At 38.0% G+C, this 22700-nt stretch overlaps 2 protein-coding genes and 1 long non-coding RNA gene across 7 annotated transcripts; 1 reads left to right on the plus strand and 2 right to left on the minus strand.

Annotated features, from left to right (window-relative positions):
* Nucleotides 1–87: 87 nt before the first annotated feature.
* LOC132199603 (RNA-binding protein Pasilla) lies at nt 88–14433 on the minus strand. Of its 5 annotated transcripts, none has more exons than XM_059624461.1 (5): nt 14235–14433; nt 6676–6822; nt 6242–6550; nt 5779–6024; nt 88–5476 (listed from the first exon to the last, which is right to left on the minus strand). In XM_059624461.1, the coding sequence occupies exons 1-5, from the start codon at nt 14371–14373 to the stop codon at nt 4593–4595; spliced, it is 1725 nt and encodes a 574-aa protein (XP_059480444.1). In that variant the 5' UTR covers nt 14374–14433; the 3' UTR covers nt 88–4592. The 5 variants fall into 5 exon arrangements, with proteins under 5 accessions (XP_059480444.1, XP_059480436.1, XP_059480453.1 ...); XM_059624453.1 differs by having other exon boundaries at nt 6239–6550; nt 14235–14431; XM_059624470.1 differs by having other exon boundaries at nt 5785–6024; nt 6239–6550; nt 14235–14430.
* On the plus strand, nt 13916–19977 carry LOC132199636 (uncharacterized). Its single transcript, XR_009442116.1, has 3 exons — nt 13916–14455; nt 14585–14637; nt 18829–19977. It is a non-coding gene; the product is annotated as an uncharacterized LOC132199636 (long non-coding RNA).
* LOC132199630 (glutamate-gated chloride channel-like) lies at nt 19456–22123 on the minus strand. The gene is made up of 8 exons (XM_059624502.1): nt 21899–22123; nt 21724–21836; nt 21566–21669; nt 21186–21255; nt 20735–20888; nt 20584–20666; nt 20046–20494; nt 19456–19942 (listed from the first exon to the last, which is right to left on the minus strand). Exons 1-8 carry the CDS (start codon nt 21955–21957, stop codon nt 19745–19747), a joined length of 1230 nt encoding a protein of 409 aa, XP_059480485.1. The 5' UTR covers nt 21958–22123; the 3' UTR covers nt 19456–19744.
* Nucleotides 22124–22700: the final 577 nt, after the last annotated feature.

Below are 22700 nucleotides of genomic sequence, written 5' to 3' on the forward strand. Positions count from 1 at the left end.
AATAATGGTTTAAGTTATTTTGACAAGATTAAGAGCTTATTTTTTTCAATAAGGAGGCATTTTTAAAAGGAAAAAAAAACACATCAATTATGCATTTTAATGTTTATTAAGTGAGATTTATGTCATCGTACATACACATAAAATTTACCTAATAAAAGTAACAAGTTTCTTGTCAAGTCAAAACACTTCAATTTCTCATCATTAGCACTTCTCAATCTGCTTATCATGAATCTTATTGTGTCTTGTGTATATGCATTACTTAAACAGAGATTATAGAATTATAGTAACAGCTAAATAATGAAAATATTACGGTACAATCCGATTAGGCGGCTCATGCAGTTACAAAAAGTCTAGAAATCAAAACTGAAAACCAACTCCCACTCAAAATCTTAAATGTGATGTTTGTGTATAACTTCGCAATAATAACTTTTGTGTGCCTAATTACATTTTTTGTTATCAGTGTAATTATCTCATTAAGGGTTTTGCCTGCTAGCAAACCATCTTTGCTTCCCAAGTCCTGTTGAAATTTGGCTGAACCATTGAATTTTTACAACAATTCAGGCGGTCACTGCTACAGCTACATTATGTAATTAATGTAATTAATCATGCGCGACTGGTTACAATCAATAAATGAGTGGCTGATATTCTCATTTAAAGGAGAGAATTTTTATAATTACAGTACAAATTGAATTACACAATTGAAGAGGATTGAATTCATATCATACACATTTCACTTATTCATTTGATTACTATGCAATGTAATTATGTTATACACATTGTTGTTATGCAATCACGATTTTTAATGACTCCAGTCTTTTTCTTTAAAGGTGCATTTTTTTATTATAATTACGTAAGAGAAGATGCTTTTCTTTAGTAACGCTTTTTAGGCCTAAATTTATTATTGAGAAGAGAAATTATGTGCATTGCATTCAGTATTGTTTTACTAAATCTCTGTTGTGTTATCTAAAGGGACGATTGACAAAAAAAAACATCAACAATCATAGCATGAACCCAACGAAGTTTGTGTAAAAAGTTGTTTGTTGCTTAATAATTATGGCTCACAGACTCCTTCTAGGAGCTTTTGATGCAGCAAATGTAACAGAGCTACATTTTTTATTTTACATTTTTTCGTGGATTTGGAAGGATCCTTTCTAATAATTAACAATGTCAGGGTTCAAAGTCCAAGGCTACTTCTCATGCTTTTAATGGTAAGTCGCTGCTAACATTTTATTTTTTGTCCATAAGTAACAATTAAACTAATTTTCATCAGATTATGCACACAAATTATTATTAGTCCAGTGTGTCAGCTATACTCAAAAACAGTAAGAGTGTTGCAAGTTTGTGTTTTTATCTCATTCATAGGAACAGCTACAGGATCAACTAATTTTGAGAAAAGATTTTATTGTGTAAGTGTAAGTTATGTGATGACGCGATTGGGGATCATGTTACAAAATTTGTTGTTCTATAAATGACGGAACAGGCAGTACAAGTGGCGTGTAATTTTCGTGTATTACAACAATTTTTCATCGCAACACTTAAGTCGACTGTACAAAACACCTTAAGACAAAGTCAACAAACAATAAATCTATGCAAAAAAATCAAAATTCATTAAGTCAGACCTATTTCGCAACATTGGTAAAGATAAAATCTACACAGAACTGCTACCAGTGCTATTCCAACATTTTGTGGAAAATTTGCTAATTATTTCCAACTTTCTCCTAATATGTATTTTACGGTGGATGGTGGAAAACAAACAAACAAAATTCAATTTGGCTTGACTAATTTCTCTTTGCGTCAGTAATTATGTAGCAACTGATACAACCAAGGATGACTGGTGTGTTCTCAAAGCTATGCATGAACAAATATTATATATTCTACAAAAATTGGAGATGAAGACGTGGATCAATTTTAGCTATATAAGTCAAAGGTGACAATTGGGAAGTATACTATTTTTTGTAACTTTAATCTACACTGCCTTCAATCCTTTTCAATGTCTAATAAAAAAAAAAAAAAAAAATGACGGCCTTCTTGCAAGCCTGGAAAGTTGAAAAAAAAAACAATGCCCATACACCAACCTCACAACGTAGAATTCAGTTACATGCATTGCTTTTATTTTATGCGTAGTATGTTGGATATGCCCATATATAGCAAATTTGCTATGGTCAGCAGCGTCAATGGTAACATTTTTCGATTCGCTTTTGCTCAACAGCAAAACGCGTAGATCAAAACTTTAAAAAATTGGGTCATTAGCTGGATGCAATAAATTGAATAAACAAAGCGACACAACTAAATAAAAATACCAAGCTTTATATAGAGATGAATGAAATATCACATGTCACTGATGGGAAAAAAAGAGAAAAATAATATATATGTCACACTAATTGTAATTTAACAGTTGTAAATATATATTTAGATGCATCTATTCATATTCATATATGAAAAATCTTACCTATAACTCTATCATGAATGGACGTTATTAAAATGTAATTAGTTGATTTTGAAAAAGTTTACCTACCGGTTAATTATTCAATTGAATAAAATTTTAATTCCAATTTTACGTAAGAAGCATGATTTATATTAGTAAGATAATTATAATGCAAAAATTTAAATAATCAATAATGATTAGATGCAATTCAAAGCCTAGTAGAATGTAGTAATTAAAATTTGCTATATAACAAGATAGCCGTCTTGTCTGTAATAGTCAGCAGAGGACCGTCACCAAAAGGAAAACGCGATTTGAAGCTCGTGAAAAGCCTTCAGAGTTGCGCAGAGCACACATCTCTGGTAGACCCATCGCAGTGGCTCATTTTTCTATTTCAACAACATATTAACAAACATCTCGCTTCACTGGATAAATTTCTGCCGGTTTTATACGCTATTACTATTTCTTACTTTTCCTTTTAATGAGTGAATTGATGGATATTACTTTCGATTTGCCTCAATTATCACACACTGTGCATGCTGTTTTTATTGAAAGACTAGTTCCTCTTTTTTTACAAGTATTATATGATTTTCATGAAAAACCACCATTCCCCCACGCACATGCAGTGTTGTCTAAAAATGTCTAATAATTTTCAAAATTGAATATGGGAATTTAACTATCTTTCTATCAATCAGAGCATTAAGCAATTCCAACTTCGCATTTTTCCTCCATTCATGGTTGGTAAAAACTAACATCAACAAAAAAATATGTTTCTCCAGAGTGTCAACAAGCATAGAATTGTGCTTCAGCTTTAAAAAATAATCAAACACAAAAATCACACAAGTTTGTGTTTCGCTACATTATCTCATCACTTATCACAGTGCTAATCAATTAACAATGAGGTCAAAATCATTGCAATTTATACTCAAAAAACACTTGTGATCTGCAGAAAATATTAATAACACATTATCTTTTTTGAAATCCATAATCAATTGTGCTTTGCTGTTCCTCTGCTCACAAACATTACTCAATGAAAATTTAGTGCACCGCAAGTGATGCTTTTCGCCAATCCGACCCAATGCCCAAGTGATGATTCCTTCATTGGAAAATTAGAAACTCGCAAAATGGAATGACAATTTTAAGGCAAAAACCTGTTACCCTAATTACAGGTATAAAACCAGTCTGCTAATTTCCTGCTGAGATTTTAGGCCGGGCAATCCTGAACGCTATTTCAGGGTAGGTGAAAAGGAACAGAATAAGTCCGGGAGGGCCCTGACAACTCTAGCAGGTTTCGTGAGTCCGTCTTAAACCTAACCACCATGTTAATCAGTCGTTACAAGATTGTTTATCAAGAAGTCCTTTGCCCCATTTTGTTACATATTAAAAACCTACGAATTATTGGCTGGACAATTCAATGTCTCACTCTCCAGAATTATTTATAAAACGTCAAGGACTGGAGGCGAATTTGTCAAAACTTTGAAAATCCAAACCGAAATTAACTTTAGAATCAATATTTGTTTTGCTTTTGCTTCAACTAATCAAATTTCATTATACGCAGGAGTACACTTTTCTAAAAAATAAATTGGATATTTTACAACTAAATAAAAAATGGAATACCAATATTAGTGGCCACACAGCCAAAAGCAAGTTTCCAGTCCTTGCCATCATGGGGAGGGTTCTTGTCTTCTGTTGTCAGATGTGATCACATTATCATTGGAAAATGAATCGCTCACGAGTTAAGCAGGCTTTTTGAAAAATGCGACTTCGGGGGAATATGGCCGGTGTTCTATATACATATGCGCGCGTAATTGGTTGATAATGGCTGGTATATAATAATGTTTATGTGAGTGTCTATGTCATATGTAATGTATAAATATTCATGCAAAGTTACCTTGATCTTTTTGATTAATTAGCGTGTCCCAAGTACCTAAAATTCGCAGTGGCAACATAGTAAATATATATAGAATAGAAGATAATGTAACAAAAGACTTTGCTATAAGGTAAATAAGGAATCTACACACAAGAGCAGTTTCCTTCAGAGTAAGGGATAAAAAAATGAAGAGCAGGCGATACGTCACACGGTAAATATGACAAGGAATTCAACAAAATTGATTCATTCTATCACTGTGACAGCGAGAAGGGCTGTTGTTTCCCGAGGGCGCCCCCTTCATTATTGCAGCACGCCGAGTACATTGTTACGGGCTCGTTTAGTTTCTTCCTCATTGATTCGTTGCTCTATAAGATACTGAGCCGTGGCAATCGCGTTCGGGATTCCCGATATTGACACTATGCGGTTTCTCGTGCCAGGTGCGAATGTGCCCTTCTTCGATATCTGAATGTTAGCACCACTGAGATGTTGAATCTCCACTAACGACCTGCCCCCGGGCCCCAAAATAGCACCTACAATATTCTCGCCTACTTCCAAGTCTACCTTTTTAATATCCTTGAGCTCACCCGGCGTGGGACTCTTGCACATGGCATTGATTGCCTGCTGAGTGCCCAGGCCAAATGAATTATTATTGAGCGATAGAGTGGCATTGATGGGAGAGCCCATGCTTGTTGGGCTTGGCTGGTGCCTGAACGGATCAAATGTCTGGCCTTCGGCCGCTGCTAACTGGCCAAAGTTCTCTCGCTGCTGAGTTGGAGACATTTTTCCGAGTCCAGCGCCAATTGTGCCGATCGGGCCAAAGACTCCGTTGTTGCCAACACCGTTGGTTGGCTGTGAGGGAGCTGCGTCCATGGGGGTCACTCCTGGTGGTAGAAAGGCAGTAGCTTGTGGCGCGCCGGTCAACCCGGACGGGCCGGCCAGGCCCAGCCCCATGCCCAAGATGCCGTAGGTGGCCAGGGTACTCATGGCCGAAGTAATCTCCATGGTGGCCTGGTCAGAGTAGCCACTGGATCGCAGAGTAACCTTGATGTGCTCCAGCAATTGGGCAGTGAGGGAAGGGTTGCTGGCAGCTGCTGGGGCATTCAGGTTAAGGCTGAGGTTGAGACTGGGACCGCCGTTGAGCGGATTAGATCCCGTGTGACTGACTATGCCACTCATTGCATTGACTGTGGAAAAGAAACGAAATTAAAATTTAAAAATTATATAATTTATGTTATAGAAAAACTTTCAAGCTTCCCCTTCCACTTTCCCATGAGAAACAATGTGAACGATTGGTACGACCCCTTCATAAATTGGAAAATTCAAAATTCCCGTAATACAGACAATGTGGAAAAATTATACCTGATGCTACTTTTTATCAATTTCTATTAAGTATTTCTTTTTTTACAAAATATAAATTATAACTCAAAGAACAGTAAATTTATTTTCATTAAAAAAATTAATAGAATATCCAGACAATTTAACTCACACACACCTGAGGTTATAGCAGAATTGAGACTGCAAGTTGAGCTGAAAGTGGCACTGTTGTGCATAGTTGGTTGACCGGTAGTGCTTCCAGCCACTATGTTAGCATATGGAGACCCAGTTGGGTTGAAATTTGCAACTGGCCCGGTGACATCAGCGTAGCTAACATTAAGACAGCTTCCACTCTGAGGATCTTCCACCACTTTTTGCAAGATTAAATGACAAGCTACCTTGTTGCTCTCTATATCTCCTGCAAAAAATTTAATAATCAATGAGATGCATTTTCTGAATAAAATGTTTAGCGGAAAAATTAATTAGAAAAATAAAAGTATTCAGCAATGCAAAATGAAAGTAAAACAATATTGATTAATGACATGCTGATACAAATCTTTATTGTAATGGAATTATGACGTTTTTCCGCTAGATTGAAAAGTAAGTAAAATACGCAAGTGGTTGAAACTTACTACCTATCACAGTAATGCAACGCTCCTGCAGGGACTGGTCCTTGGCCTTCTGCGAGATCTGTACATAAGATCCACTCTCTTCTTTAATTTGCTTGATGAAGTTGCCGCCTTTGCCGATCACCATTCCTGCAGTGCTGTTGGGCACCAAGATCTTGACCTGCTTCTCTCTTTCTGCTGCCGTTTTATTGTCAAAATCAATTGCTGGCTTCGCATTTGGGTCTGGTTTTTCTTTTATTTTCTCCATAATAAAAATAAGCACAGCCATTATGGCGTCAATACTACCAGAAATTAGGCACACACGTTCAGACGTTCCTGCAACAATAGAAGTAATCAGAATATTGGAAAATACCTCATGATAGCCGGAGTGTAATTTCGTGTACGGAGAACATTAAAGAGTGATTTAAATACATTCTTATTTTTATTACTGGGTCACTTACCAGGGTAAAAGTCATTGGCTTTAGACATTTTGACTCTGGCTCCCGCATCTTTCTGCAGATGAGCTATTGTTTCGCCTCCCTTGCCTATGATGGCACCCGCTGCTATACTAGGAACCAGCACTTTAAAATGGAATGTGCCTTCAGTACCTGAAACAAGGAGAAAATTTTTTGGTTAAGTTTAATATATGACTTTGAAAAAATCTCATTCTATAGCAAAGAATATTCTTTGGGCCATCAATAACTGCCACGGCTCGTAAAAAAGAAAGAAAAAATATGCCTAGCCCATGACGCCAGGCAAAGCGGCTCGCCGGCATGTCATCATCTCCCTATCGACTGCTGCTGGCGCTTTAGCATAATGCACCATTGACATTGAGCGCGACACGGACCCACCGCTAGAATCTCTAGGGGAGCAGCCAAGAAAAATTAATTTCACACCCTCCAATGAGGCATGCTTGGTTGAGTGATAAAATTTCAAATGTCAAATAGCACAGTGCCGTGTGCAGGTGACGTTGATATCGCTGTCCTCTTTTATCTTGCATTTAATTTATTGTTTGCTTTTAAATGTCACTATAGGCGCGACTTCCAGGAGAGATGGAGCTTAGCGTATGAGATTATTTTGGCAAAGGCAGTTTATGGAGTATCAAATCACTTTAAACTGTATAAAAAAAACATTTTTGTTTTAAAATTGCTCATTTGAATATAAAAATAAATAAAAAGATACCTCCAATGCCTGTAAACTATTCAGTATCAAACTTATTCTTACAATTAAATAATGCATTTAAATTCTTATTTTCAAGCAATAAATTTAAAAAATAAATAATAAAGTAAATTTTTAATTTGTAAAATTACACAGCATAAAGGTGCGGTAGGATTCCACAGAATTTACATATTGGCGCAAATAAGACAATGTTGATTTTTTACATTTATTTATCCAAGAAAAATTTAATTAAAATTTCCATTTTTTTTCCATTTGAATGTTAATTTGTATTAAGATACAAAAACTTGATTGAGAATGCGTATGTACATCGTACATCAAGCGTCAAGTTTAAATTTAGCATGGAGCAATCATGGGCTTTGGCAAGAGTTGGGCAATCGGATTGCACAAAATGCTCATTGTTTACCACACAGAACAAAGAGCAGCGTTGTGTCGGAAGTGCTAACTAACAAAACCAAGCGCCGCGCTCCTCACAACACTGCACGGCGCTCTTCCCATTACCATGCGTAACGGTATAACGCGTCTCTAAATATTTGAACTTGGGATTCATTGACTGGTCGACCTTCACCCACCGACGGCACTTTATCTCGCCAGCGCGGAGAGATAGTCAAACAGCCGCGCAACTCTCCATATACCACAATAATAAATAATGAGTAATGCATTCGTTTCAAAAACTCTCAATTGCAAAGTCGGCAACCAGAGGCGCGACCTTTGACCCCGATCGACCGGCGCGTAGTTTTTGGCAGCTGCGGGACTTCTTGGCAGCGGTCGCGTGTGCAGGCAGGTCGCGGCAATGCAGTCCGCCTGCGGATGTCAGGGCTTAAATGTAGCACAGGCTGCGTGAAAACGCACTTCGGCCGCAGCCAGCTGAGCCACGCGCCTTGGAAAATAATATACACTCAGCGCGTGGGTGCATTTCCATGAAAAGCCGACAGGGAAATTTGCGAGCTGAAATAGAAGCGAACGACGTCGTTTTTTAGGGGGCGCCAGATCTCGCGCGCGGAAAGAATGAAAAAAAGAAAAGGCTTTTTGTTGCGACAAAATCACCCAGTGACGTAGAAAATAAAATTTTATGTTTTTCTTTGCAGTTGCTTATAAAAGAAGTGAATTTTCAAAATAAGTCTTTCAGTGAAAAGGCGATGTAGCTTTCCTTGTAGAAAAACAAGTTCACTCTTTTTTTTTGCCAATTCTGCTAATTACAAGTTGAAGTGCCGAGGTCTTTAGAAATGATAATTATGTACTTAATATGCAAATTAAAAAAGAAATCTATATTGTGACGACTGCTGACTACGAGAGAGCGCGAGTCTTGTTATCATCTTGACGTGACTCGCCATAGTTAGGAGGTTGTGAGCGCAGCTATAACTCTTGTAAAGAATTTTATAATTATTTTAAATGGCGACTATTAAGAAAATCAAAGCTTTGAACTTTCGATCATTGTGTTTGAATTTCATTTTTTTCAATGTTAATATGTCGTCTCGTCAAGTTTTCAAAAATCTGAAGAAGTACAAAATCAATGATTAAAAATGGTCATTTAATATTATACTTTTAATAGTAAATCATTATAATCCTTTGATTAAATTAACTATTTTAAAAATAAATTATTAAATTGTATTAATTTTCCAAATTTACTTTCATTGGTACTAAACTTTACATAATTTTTTTTTAAACCTCAGAATTTTTTTAAATTAATAGATTTTCTTGAAACTTGATCAGTTAAGACCAAAACCGAAATAAAAAGCAAATAAATTTGAGAAATAAATTTGATTACCTCTCGTTCGTCATCAAGTAAAAACAAAATCAAAATATAAACTCTGTTAATTAATTTCTTGATTTGAATACGCTTGACGATATTCAGATGAAGAGTTTCACTGAATGGTTAAGCGTTGAGGAGTTTCGCGCATATATTATTATCAGCCTGGCGGCGTTCAACTCGGTGTTCTTTATGCATTTGCAAAACATTGAGACAAATGGCAGGCGAACCGGTTCAGTTCCTTCCCTGCAAAAGCAGGAAAATCTCAACGAAAGCGAGCACTGCAGAAATGGAGCGTTGAATGTAAAAGCAGTGCAAAAAGTCCTTGGTTCTAGAGAGTGGTTGAGCTGATCTTGTGCGCCTTTTCTCCCCCAAAAGTTAAATTTGATGACAAGCCACGCCATTTATGTTCCCGTCCCTACCAATCCCCTGGCTAAGCAGTGAAATAAGCACAAACAAAGCCACGATAATTTCATCGTAAAAAAAGTGTTTCTGCCGTTGTGCGGCAAAAGCAAAAGGCCAACCAACCAACCCACTCATGTCACGTTAAAGAGTTTTGGCAGTGCAGGTGCGGATCAAATGCACACCGAAATTGCTCCGACGCGATGCCTTTTATTGGATTATACTAATTATCGTTCGCTCGATGGTCGGACCGACTCCTCGCGCCGAGCCATTCTTTCTTTCTTTAAAAACTTCAAGCCGGCCAGAGTGGCAGCCAGAAAACGCTTTTTATTTTCTTTCTCTCCGCGAGAGCCAATCAATAACATCAGTCAAAACACATGCACGACTCCAACAGTCTCTGCTGCAAAATCAACGATAAAAAATTCATGCTCGCAGCCAATTGTCTATTGCAGAAAAAAGTTTTTGCGGCACTAAAAAAAGCACAACAAAGCACACGACGCATGTGCGCCGCCGTTGTTTGGTTTACGCATATACGAGACCAAAACGAGAATTTTCGGCGACAGGCCACGCGAATTAATGGCGCGACCGTTTTTGCGTTAATTACTCCATTTACGGCGGCGCTCGCCGTTTTCTTTCGCCAGCGAGACATTAATTTATGCGCAGAGTTGCAACTCTTGTGTCTCAATGTCAACTGCTTATATGTAGATATTCAATTTATTATGGTCGTCGCCTTGCGCGTTGATTTCTCAATCAATTTATTTATAATGCATTTATGACGTTTACCAAGTAAAAAAAAACTTGCATAGAAAAACAAGAAGGCTTCGTTATCGCGCGAGAAAAGCGCGCGCGCGTGCGTGTCTTTATTGCGGATAAATAGTCTGCGAGGAAAATCGCATTGCTGCTGACTGTGCGTGCATAGTGGTGGCACAAAAGCGATAATTTATGCGTTCTTCGTGTGCTAATGCACGCGTCAATTGAAGTTTTCTGCCTAATTAAACTCATTTGATGCGGTAATTTCTTGTGGGATATATGAAGCGGCACAAATCTGTGTGTACACGTAAATGCGGCGCGACGTGTTTATATAATTTTGTAATTTTTGGCTTGCAAAAGTTTTCAAGGCGAACTTGCGCTCAAGCAGTGGTGTTTCTTGTTTGGAAAACTTGACGGACTGAGCGTCTCCAGCCTTTGTGATTTATTATACCGTTGTTTGAATTTGCATGCAAATATATTATGAGAGACAAGCAGCGTATAAAAATGCACAATTCCGAGTATCTCCAGAGTTTAAACTGCAAATCTCCAGCTCTTTAAAGTTCTGATAATTTCTCGGAAAAGTTTCTATTGAATAAGTTTCCTTATTCCCAAAATTTAATCAATCACAAAGATTTATTTTTTTTATTTATAAATTGAAATTTGTCATTTCTATTCAGATATCATATATAGGGGATGTCTGATAATTAATTGTAGCACAAATATTAAATAAAATTGGTCGCATAAAAAAAATCATCATTAAAATTTCATGTTATAGGAAAAGTTATTAATCATCAATTTTTGGGCGAACAAATTTATCAATTTATTTATTTAGAGTTTCTGAGATGTGTAATAAAAAGCTTGAATAAATGAAATTTTTAATCACGGAAATTAAAATATTTTCATTTTATATTAATACTAAACAAAAATTAATAAAATAGCGAAAATAAGCCCCATTTTAAACGGTTTTTTATGTACAAATTCAGTAAACTTTGTCGAAAAACTGTCTGGATCGATCATAATAGAATGACACGATAGTTATAAAAACTTGAGAAGTTCAATCTAAAAATATCACGCGAATGTGAATCGAAAACGATTTCCAAAGGGCATTGCCAAACTGGTTCTTGATTTTCCAACAATAAAAGGGCTCAAGTGTTACAGACCAGACAGGCTGTGCGGTGAAATAAAAATTATATTCATTGATAAACGATCAATCAAGTGCCACCTCAATCACAGCAGCCTCACGCGAAGCCTCACGCGAAAAACCAAATTTGATAAAATCAATAAAACGAGGAGCAAACGGCGCGCACTATTATAAAGTATCTAGGTGAAGCTCAATTGCGAGAGAGGCCGTCTGCATAATGAAATAAAGTGAAAATATGCAATGGCGAGTGAATTTGAACAGAAACTGACAGCGTTTTCATAGAAAAAGGTTTCCCCAAATCGAGTTATAAAAAACCCGAATGGTGCTGAACTTGCAGAAAAAGAAACTCAAGGAGAACGCGCGTGCTAACAAAGGGGGAATTTATATGTTTAGTTATTCAGTTTTTGTGCACCAAAAAATTTATGATCATTTTTCCCCAGTGGTAATTCGAGGGCTGATATCAATCTGCCTGGCACCGCGCCTCGCACAAACGACCTAGCAAACCAACATCCCTCGAACCAAAAATCTTTTCTAATAAAAAAAGAAAGAAGAAAAATACAATTGGGCTTTGCAGAGGGATGGCTGTGTTTAGTAATAAATGATAAGCAAGCTGTCATCGATTTCCTTTCAGAGGGAAGAATAAATATAGAATATTTAAGCAGTACACAAACGCTCGCCGGCCAGATTGTTATTTTAGTTGGAGTTGAACGATTTATCGCGTTGTGCCCACGCACAAATGCGGACAAAAATAAATCTTGGTCTCTAATACGACCGGGGAGAGGTCAATTATCGTTAATGGTGAAATGTGGAAGTGCCGCTGGTGAAATAATATTGGAATAGGAGGCTCGCTTGTGACACCTCACTTGTCAGGGTGGAATTTCACCGAAAGAATGTTTCATGTGCTTGGACGCTCAGCTGGGAGGACGTGTCAGAAAATTCCTTTGCCCAGCTTTACAAGCCATTAAAAAAAAAAAAAACATTTGAGCGGAAAAGGCTAATTGCATGAAAAGGGCTCTTCAAACTGTGCTTTCCTCATAGACGTCACATTTTGTCCAGGCTCAGAAAGATTGTTCATCCTAAATTAGTATGGTATTGCCCAGTATTGCCTTTGTTTACTGTTATTATTTTTAGAAAGTAAAATTAATATTTTTATTCTTAATGAACTTAATAATAACTCTGCAATTTCTACCACATTATACTGGTTTTTAATAATATTCATTTCATCATGCCGTAAAATTTTAATTTAAAAAATTTTTCCGTTCATTATAAAAATCTTAAAATTTTATTTTTTTTTCTGTATCTCTGGCTCGGATAAATTGTATAAACTTTGACAACGGTTTTTCCGTTTTTTTCCAGGATTTTTCTCCAACATACATACGACTTTTATCCAACTTGATCTATCGAAAGTAAGTAATTATTAAATAATTGAAAAGTAAAAATATAAACAAAGTTAAATGCATCAGTCTAACAATAAGTTATAAATGATAAAAATATTCAGACTAAAATATAATTCAGAATGGAATTAATAAAAAATTTAAAAATTCATAATAACTCGTTTCCACCCTTTCTTTTCTAGCGCCAATCGATCTGCCCTCAGTCAGCACTCCTTGCCGATTCGAGCGGGAGCGCATCTCGGTTAAATTGGCACAAAGGGACGCGTGGCCCGAACCATTTGCAACCCTCCACCGACCGCAATACAAAATTTATCATCGTCATCACCCTAGCAAGTGCAAAGGGCTTTCAACCTTCGGAGCGGTCCCCCCATTCATTGACCTATAAAATAAAACACAAAATTACTGCCAGATAAATACACAATGGTGACTAACCGGCTCATCATCGATTACTCTAGAGCAAGAGCGAGCGAGCGGCCGAATGCCTGAGCATGCATTGAGATAGACAGAAACACACGACAGCAGGCACGGCGACCCATTTTTATCTCTGCCACACTCGGAACGGCATGCAAATTTTTCCGTTTTAGTTCCAGCTCAAGTGGCCAACGAATCCAATTCGGCTCGGCTTAATTTGATTACCGAAAGAAATGCTGGAGATAATCAAATTTTGATTTAAATTAAAAAATAAGTACAACAATAAATTTATTATTAATTATTTTTTAAATATTTCTATAAAATTTAGGTTTCTAGAATATTTTTAATTTTTTTTTCGATACAGCCGGGTGGAAAATTCGGCCACCGAGCGAGCGATTAAGAGCGTGAGCCTCGATTAATAAGGTCATTAAGGCAGTCTCGGGTGGCGCGAAACAAAAAGAAGTGTCGCAATGTACTTAGGCTATGCATGCATCGCCACTGTGCCCTCCCTCCGCCTCCCCTATCCTTCTTCTTCTTTTTGCCGCACTGGCCTGCATGTCATTGATCATTTCAACCCTCAACTTGCGGCCCCGAAATCCCGAAAAAACCGCATGACGTCCCGAGGGCCGGCCGCCGCCGCCGAGCCGGCACTGCCAGCGCAAATTGAGCAAATAAACGTTCCGCAATTAGGCACCGAGAGTCGGTGGTTTACTTAAACACACTGATCAGCTGACGAGTTGGACCTACCTCTCTAAACTATATTTCGCAACTCTCGGGCCCGAAAGTCAACGCCCGTGGTGGGCCCTCCGGCGGCCGCGGCCGCGAGTCGGCAGCGGCCGCCGACCGGTCGGGCCCGGTGACAAAGTCCAGGTACCCGGGGGCGGCCCCGAGGGCCGATCGCTCCGAGCCGAGACACCGATTCGTGGCACCAATACGTATGTGATTGTGAGATCGGCGCCCAGGGCGCCGATTTCAGCCGTTCGGCCGGGTATTTACCTCCTCCGTAGTGTGACCTCTTCGTGGTGCCATTTTCCGTTTCACTGTCCAGCGGCCTCTTTCTGGAATCGGGCATTTCTGGGGACGGACACGTCTCCATACCCGAGTCAGCCGCCATCTTTGACTGCTGCCACTGCATTCCAGTCGGGCGGAGTGCGGCGCGGTAGACGGGGAGAGCACATTGCCTACTTTACAGGCGGCACCGACTCTGCTTATTATAAGTACGTATATCGCGCGCGCGGGCATTACTACACACCAACTACTGCTCCACCACCACCCCACTTATACTGTGCTATTTTTCATTCCAATACATATTTATTTATTTTATTTTTCCCATTATTTTGTTTCAGACCTTGAGCCACGCAACTTGGAAATTAAGAAAGTTGTGTTATCTTTATAACAGGTCGGGATAAAAATCACTTTGCAATTAATCGCCGAAAAAAAACAGCAAAAATTGCCAGAGATTTTTTTTTATTATTTTGATCAATCTCCGTTTTAAAAATGAAATACGAATTTAGCATTACTTCATAAATATTATTTTTTACTACCTTTATTAATATATCCTTTGGTGATTAATAATTGTTGCTTCATCGTATTGAATGGATGAATGAACGATTTTTACATAGTTGTGCGCTAAACAGGTTATTTTAAAACAAAAAAGAGCATCTTGTGACTTTTTATTTATTAGTCTAAAGCAATTTTATATGATTTGAAATCTAATTTTTTTCATCATTCAGGCATAGCAAATTCTGCGTAATCGACAGAAATTTGTATTTAATTGCTACAAAATAAAAATACATAATATATAATATATTTTTTTTGACACAGGACAAAAAATGTTGTTTGTTTAGGTCAGCCAGATATTTTAGCAAGCAATGTTTCATTAATGTTGTGGCCAGCCGTGAACTTGTCCTGATAATAGCTTTTAGGTTATTGAGTGTCACAGCCCTCTGCGAGAGAATGTATAGGCGCGATCGGGAGTGTGAGTAAGAGGACTTAAGATTTTGCGAAAAGCGGCACGCTGGCAGGCCAGAGCGCCGAAAAACTAGTTGAGTACGGTCATTGCGAAATGGCATTTGAATATATTTAGCCGCGCGCGCGTCGGGTGTGTTTCCTAACTTTGAAATGAACTACGCGTGTGTATGTTTGGTTTGTGCGCTGCGGTCCCTTCACGGGCGAGGCACATGCAGCTTTACACATATAAACATTATTCACTTATAGTATCCTGCGTGCCCGAGCGTTCGGGCCTCGCTTTGTGCTAATTGCTTTTCGCGCGCGGTGCTTTTTCCACGATGAGTTGCGCTTCTGGCTGTATGTACGAAAAGGTCATTGTCAGTGTTTATAATACAAAGAATTACTTATGTGGCTTATTTTTAGTTTGCTCTCGAGCGCAGATTGCGTCAAAGAGAATTTAGAACGGGATGCAAAAAAGTTCAATAGAGTGAGAGCGAGGTAAAATAATAATACCTGAATGAATTTACCTGATTTCTTTGAAAATATTTTATAAATAAATAAATTTAATACAGAATTTAACCTCCACACGTGCGTCCAACTAAGTATTTTCAGCTCGTTGACGTATTTTTAGAATTTCGATGAAATATAATCCACAGCAAAGTCAGCAGCTTTTGCATTCACACTCGAAACAACGCTACAAGTGCAATATTTGCGTCGCCGCACGGTAACTACTGCTGTCAGAGAAAATAATCCGATTAATTTTTGCCTGGCTTTGTGAATAGCCAAAGACTTTTACGTGTCTCGCAACTGCTTTCGTTGAATGGCAATACTGCTAATGTGTTAAATAAAAAAGAAGCTACTTTATTTTGTTACAGTATTTTTGCCTTTTGTGCACGGCGGGTTGCTAACCTCGGGCAGTAGCAGCGCTCGCCGAATAGTTAAAGGGAAGCAAACCAAGTGCCGCATGCTGCTGCCTTTGACTGCGGAAATGCTATTAAAGTATGGATAATGATGTGCTAAAAAAGTTGCACACATGCCACATTTCAAAATAAAAATATCTTTTTTGGACAAAAGTTAAGCATATTTAAAATAATTATATTTTACTCAAATTTCTTCAAAAGATTGTTTGAAAAGAAAATGGCATAATTACTGGAAAAATATTAAAAACAAAAAGCAAATTAACCTTGATATTTTGTAATAAAATGCTAAAGATACTGTAATCGCGGAACGATTGATTCTAAATTTCACAAGGAATTAAAATCAGTAGGTAAAGAGTTAAGTTTAAAAATTACAGCTTGCACTGATTTCTGACATTGCCTCAAATTAAATTTTGCAATGCTTGTCCGTACATCTGCTGGCGAAACCCAAATCCATCATCTCCGCTCTGCAGCAATGATATCACAACTTATTTTAGCCGGCCAACTTTTATGAACTGCGCCAGAAAATAGCAATGACTGGCAAAATCTGTTTTTGTTGTTCGGACTCGCCTTGCGGTTTTGCGCCACTATTTTTTTCGCCCATTAAAGAGTTAGCGTTGTTTAATCAATGTTGTTTCTATTTCAATTTGTTTATATTTCAAAGACAAGTCAGAACAATCAATTGTGGAAAAAATTGTTGTGGAATTAATGATTTTGGATTGAATAGTGTTTCTCGTATACAAAATATGCAAAATAATTTTTTTTTAAGCGCATGCTTTATAAATGAAGAAAGAATCAATATACTTTCAACCAGAAAAGCATGCATGGCGGACGTGAGTTTTTAAAATAATGCAGAACACTTTGAATATGTATCGCGAAATTGCAGAGACGTGTAGAATGTAGTGTTCTGACGACAAGCATGATGCAGATGAGTTATGAATTGTGGCGAGAGAGAGCGAAAAAACGAGAGAGACGGAGATGAGTCCGCCCGCCGCGTCCCTGAAGGAGCACATGACACATTCTTTGAAGATATGCCTGGTGCATGTTATGACGATGGTAACAATGTGCATGCTGACTTGCAGTAGCTTAAAATCAACAAAGCACAAGCAGCAACCCAGAAAAAATATGCACCGCATGATCAAAGGAGAAAAATGAGCCCATTTTCAAAGAGCGAGTGAGAGGAGCGCGCGCGCGTCTGCTGAACGCCACATGAAAAAGACGCAGTGATTCGAGCTCGATGGGTCATTCAGTGATCTTGAAAGTCTCTATGCAAAACAATGCTTTTTTTATCCTCAGAATCCAATGACCAGACAACGGAGACTGCAGTTAAAAAAGGTCTGGAGAAATTTTAGTTTGCAATAAATATTTTAGATTAAAAAAATGTTTAAAAAATACATGTTATGGAAACACTCGCTTTTAAAGAAACTTGATTATCAGAGGTCTTGCCGCGTAATTCTACACAGTTACACACAAATAATTTATATTCAAATAATCCTATGACTCCCATATTTAATTTGTATGCGGAGATTAAGCAACAATATTTAATTTTTGGATATTTTAGAGCACAAGCACATAATACTTTTTGCCTGATTTTCAATCAGGTTTTTAATACTTTTCAATCTTTGATGGCAGCACAGCAGCGCACACGTGTCTCAAGAGAGGCTCTTCGCTTGATTCAAGTTTTTTCATAAAGGGCGAGGACCCTTTTTCAACGAGACACCGCCCTTCAATGATAGCTCGAATGATATCACTTTGCGGTGGCATACATAATTAAACGCAAGCACACACCTCATAGACGAGATATTGATATTCTCTTATTTCACAAGCGGCTAGAAAATGTCACCCGAGCGGGCACCGAAGCGTCAGTGCGTACTATGGGTAAGCATAAAAGTGTCGCTGTGCCCGTGATTCTTTTTCTTCCTGGATGAAATACTATCGCTCGTCACAGAGAGAGTAGGAAAAAAGTGTGCTGCTCACACGTAGTCACACGAGGCGCATCCAGTTCAATAAGGCGATCGAGCGCAAGTGATGTAATTACAAATGAGATCAATCCCTGAGATTGCAATGCCAGCCAGCAAGCCGAGTGTATTTATGCATTTATATTGCAGTAACTAGCACTGCTCGCCGCAATAACAATTACAAGGCCGCGAGTAGTGTGATGAGATGGAGAAGTCGCGGCCTGAGAAAAACTATTTGAAATAGCATGTAGTGCATCCAGACGGGAACAACCTGCGCTTATTGTTTCCCACACGCTATTAATAGTTTAACTCTTTCGAAGCAAAAAGTGTTTTACAACATCAATTAAGGCTCTAAAGAGAATTAGATAAGAGATACGTTTAATCAAATGAAAGCTGCCTCAAAGCTCAAACTCAATTAATGCTTAATCGATTGAAAATTTTATTTTAGAAAGTGCAGACAGTGTATGCAGTGAAGATAATTATATTTAATATAAAGTAATTTCTATATTTGCTATTTAAGCTATCGATAAAGATTAAAATTTTTGATATCAAAAACAATTACACTGTTTAAAAGGATAGAGAGTTGTTTGCATTAATATTTTGCGTCATTAAGATACATAATCCTAGCTGAAAGCTGAAATTAAATTAAAGTTCGTTAATTAAATTGTCATTGAAAAGCTGAGATAGTAAAAACATTTATTGATGGGAAATCATAGTTTTTCTTATCCGTTTTATATTCTTCTCATCAAAAAATTTAAATTGCAGTTAAACCGCACAACATCCCCGGCATCATTGACGTTGGCGTGTCGCCTTGTTTTGCTTGCGACAAGAAGTCCTTTCTCCTCTGGGCAAGTTTTGCGCAATACAGGCACGTATGCGCGCTTCAGTAATGGCGCGCTTGGCCCAGCTTGGCGCCTGTCGCTAGCTCTCTGCGAAATCATCGCTGCGCTCAAAGAGTTTTCTGCAGAGGCAGCACTGATCAACCAGAAGCTGGGCGCATAGGCCGCAGCACACAGTTGTCCACACCTCGTGCGACGCCTGCGGATTTGCTCTGCCGCAACCACACGCGCTATACTGACGAGGCAAATTAATTTTAACTCTCATTATGCTCCATAATGCAGATAAAATGCGTTCGGTGCAATTTAAAACGGTTTCTTCCTAAAGCATCTAATGCTTTTGCGTTTTTTTTTTTGTTACAATGAAATTAATTATATACATTTTAATGAAAATATTTAAAGCCTTAGAATTTATAAATATTGTAATTATAATAAATTGAAAATAATAATTTCTTTTGGATAAAAAATAAAAGAAAAGTTTGAAAATATATTATATTATTAAGTTATTTTTTGTTTCGATAAAATAAAATTGTAAGTTGAATAGGAAAACTGCAAATTATGTTTTCGCCTTTACATTGAATTTATTGATTATGGATGTAGGTACATTACCCTATGACATAAAGTGTTTTTAATTTTTGTATTTTAACGTCTAGATAGACTTTTCATTAATTAAGGAGTGCAACTTTTACAAGATTCACCTAGACACCTATGTGAGTTTTAACTTTGAAGAAATAAATAAACTTAAGGGAACTCAAAAGCGTGCGTAATTAAAAGGTGCTTGCCTTAATAGAATGGTACATTTTTTTAAGGTGCGTTTAAATTTGATTATTTAGAGGATTGTAATTTCAATCCAAACCGAAATCAAATTTCTTTTCAGTGCTAAGACCATCAATGCCCTGGTTACTGTAGTAATAGAACCAGTAGACTAGGTTAAACACAATGTAGAAGATCGGCAAAAAGACGACAAAAGCAGACTCGAAGAGAGAGTTGGCTGGAAAATTCATGAAACCAACTACCTTGGCAGCATCGTCGTCAATGTCCATCTAAAATTTTATACAGAAATATTTAAATAAATTAAATTTTTTAAGTCCTATATTTTCATTTCAAAATATTTAAAACATTTATGAAAATACATTTATTTTGTACCTGGCCACATCCAGTGACTAAAATGGCGAGGATCGGAATGAATGCGAATAGCACAGACCACTTGGACCAACAGTCGAGTGCAGTGGCGTCGCTGGTAGTAGGGTCCAAGGTAGTGACCAATGCAGCGGTAAGAGCGGTCACGGCGAAAGCCGACAGGGCGCAAATAAGGCGAGGACCCCTTCGTTCAGGTACCCACAGCGTCAGGTAGGAAACGATTACGAGAGCAGCAACTGGAAGATATGCCTGCACGAGGAATTGCTCCAAAGCGGATCTGGCAAAGCTCAACTCGATTTCCAAGCAGCTGTACTCTCCGCTGGTGGTGTTAGATATGCAGTGGTCGTAGCCGTAGGCCTGAAGTTCAAAAGGCTCCAGGGTTAGCTTGTTGTTAATAAGCACCGGTTCAATGTCTTCATTCCAAATAAAGACCAACTCGTCAGTTTTGTGGGCATCTAAAAATTTTTAATTATATAAAACTCAGTTTAATGAATACATTTTAGTTATTAAAAATCTTCTATCTACAGATAAATTTGTCACTCACAGCTTTCCATACTGATTTTGCAAATTTGCTCATCCATGGGGAATTCTGAATGGTCCATGGGACATGAAAGAGCAACAGTCAATCTAATAAAGAACAAAACGGCCTAACTCTCAATGGCCTTTGATGGTAAGTTATAAAATATTTGCCAAACCTGGTGCTATAAAAGACCTCTCCATGCTTTTGAATGCGGATGAAAGCATTCCCCTTGGTAATGTCGTGAATGCGACCCTCTTTTTCATTGAGAAAGATCAAATCAGGGATCCAAATTTTGCTAGGATCGGTGATCAACAAACTTGTCAATTTAGCTGCAAATTTGAAAATATAAATCCTTATTAAACTGTGTTTCATTTAATCTTGCTAGCGTTTGAGGCATTGAGTAAAAAATACAACGAGGCCATGCTCTTCTCTCTGAAGAACAAGCCTCGACTTTATTTATGCTACTTGAAACGCTGGTGAGGATGCGAGCGGTCTCGTGAATTTTGAGAGGCTTGAGCTAGCGCCCCTTGCGTTCCGAGGCCGGCGACCCGCTCGACAGGCGAGAGTGGCAAAATGCCTAACTCCGTAAGAGCAGGGGCACTACAATAGGTGGCTCTGCGACTTACCGTCTTGGTTGCTGTATGCAAGACGGGGATCCCTCCATTGCTGGCGGAGGTACATGGTCACGCTAAAGTCCTGGAAACGGTCCAAATTAGCATTTTAAAAACCACGCTGTCCATTGTTTGCCAATTAGTGTGGCAAAAATAAATCCTTGTTCTCCGAGAGCAGCAGTATTTAGTTAACTTGGCTCTTGTTTGCGTTTCATTTAACAACAAAGGAACTATACTTTTATAGACTTTATTCAAATCATTGATAACAAATATAATTTGAAATTAATGTGGAAAGTAAAAAAAAATAAATTAAAATTGCATTGAAATATTTTTTGTAATTGAAATGACATTCTTGGGATTTTTAATCAAATTAGTTTTACTTATATTGCACTTACTTGCTTGTCGTCGTCGACGTGTGTGATATCCAAAATCTGGATGTGTACGGTCACTACGACCGGCTCCCCGCTAATATTAGCCAGGGTGTCAAAAAATTTAATTTCTGCAATATATTAAAAATTAGTGATAAATAATAAAATAAATTAGAAAATCTTACTTCCATTTTTGATTCCTGGAGGACGGATTTCAACGTTCTGGTGGATGTTGGGGTCCTGCAGAAGGGCCTTTGTCAGTTTATCGGCAGTTGCTTTGGTATCAGCAAAGGAAGTGCTACAGATCACGAAGCATGAATGAAATTATTGATGTGATGGGAAAATAGTAATAACACGTACCTGACGCAGAAATGCATCAAAACTGCCAATAGGGCAAGAAAACGCGGAGGTTTGCCCATTTCGTGATGCAGGTGAGGCGAGCGCTTATATAATTTTGCCTGCGAGTTGAAAATTTTGCGCAGAGAGGAGGCGAAAACTAACCGGTACTGCTGCTGCTGCTCTGTATGTGTGCTGCTGACCCCCTGAGATTTTTGCTTCCTAAAGGAAAGGATACAATTAGATCGCCCTCCCTTCTGCCTCCGATGTCAAGAGGCTGTTTTTCGTTAAAGCGCGCTTGGACCGGCGCCAAGTTTATTTGAATCTGAGTGAGCGAGCCGAGCGCGAATCGAGTGAGTGCGCGGCTGTAGAGAGCCGAGTTAATAATCTACATGTCTGTCTGCTTATTCGCGATAAAACCATCTCTTGGAATGCTACTAATTTGCATTAAAAAAGAAAAAAAAAATCGCCGCGCGCGTCGCATCCGCTCTTTTGCTGACAATAAGACTTTTATGACCGTGCGCTCTTGGGCTACATAATATACTTCAAGTCTTCTCAAAACATATATATGCTGCTGCTCATTTTTTTTCCTGCTCTCATCTCTTTTATGTGGCGAGCACAAGGGAGACTCTGTTCTTTGTTCCTTATAAAGTTCATATACCACAAAATAAATTTACTTTGAAAATTACTTACATATAAAATTAGCTAAAAAAGAAAAACGGATATCTTTAATTAAATTTTTATGAACTTGGACCATGCGCGAGGCTTTGATTATTTTTTTTAAAAGATCATATATTCCGAATCATGACTTTCGGAGAAATGATCC

Source organism: Neocloeon triangulifer, unplaced genomic scaffold (assembly GCF_031216515.1).
Source record: "Neocloeon triangulifer isolate White Clay Creek 2 clone unplaced genomic scaffold, ASM3121651v1 ptg000001l, whole genome shotgun sequence".
Lineage (NCBI taxonomy): Eukaryota > Metazoa > Arthropoda > Insecta > Ephemeroptera > Baetidae > Neocloeon > Neocloeon triangulifer.

Coding starts and splice junctions, on each gene's coding strand:
- LOC132199603 (XM_059624453.1), bottom strand. CDS start 14,373: ATGCAGTGGCAGCAGTCAAAGATGGCGGCTGACTCGGGTATGGAGACG. Junction 6,823..14,234: donor GAGGTCACACTACGGAGGAG/GTAAATACCCGG, acceptor TCCTTGTTTCAG/GTACTGAAGGCACATTCCAT. Junction 6,025..6,238: donor TTGCATTACTGTGATAGGTA/GTAAGTTTCAAC, acceptor AATTTTTTGCAG/GAGATATAGAGAGCAACAAG.
- LOC132199630 (XM_059624502.1), bottom strand. CDS start 21,957: ATGGGCAAACCTCCGCGTTTTCTTGCCCTATTGGCAGTTTTGATGCAT. Junction 21,837..21,898: donor TTGATGCATTTCTGCGTCAG/GTACGTGTTATT, acceptor CGTGATCTGTAG/CACTTCCTTTGCTGATACCA. Junction 21,256..21,565: donor ACGTCGACGACGACAAGCAA/GTAAGTGCAATA, acceptor GACCGTTTCCAG/GACTTTAGCGTGACCATGTA.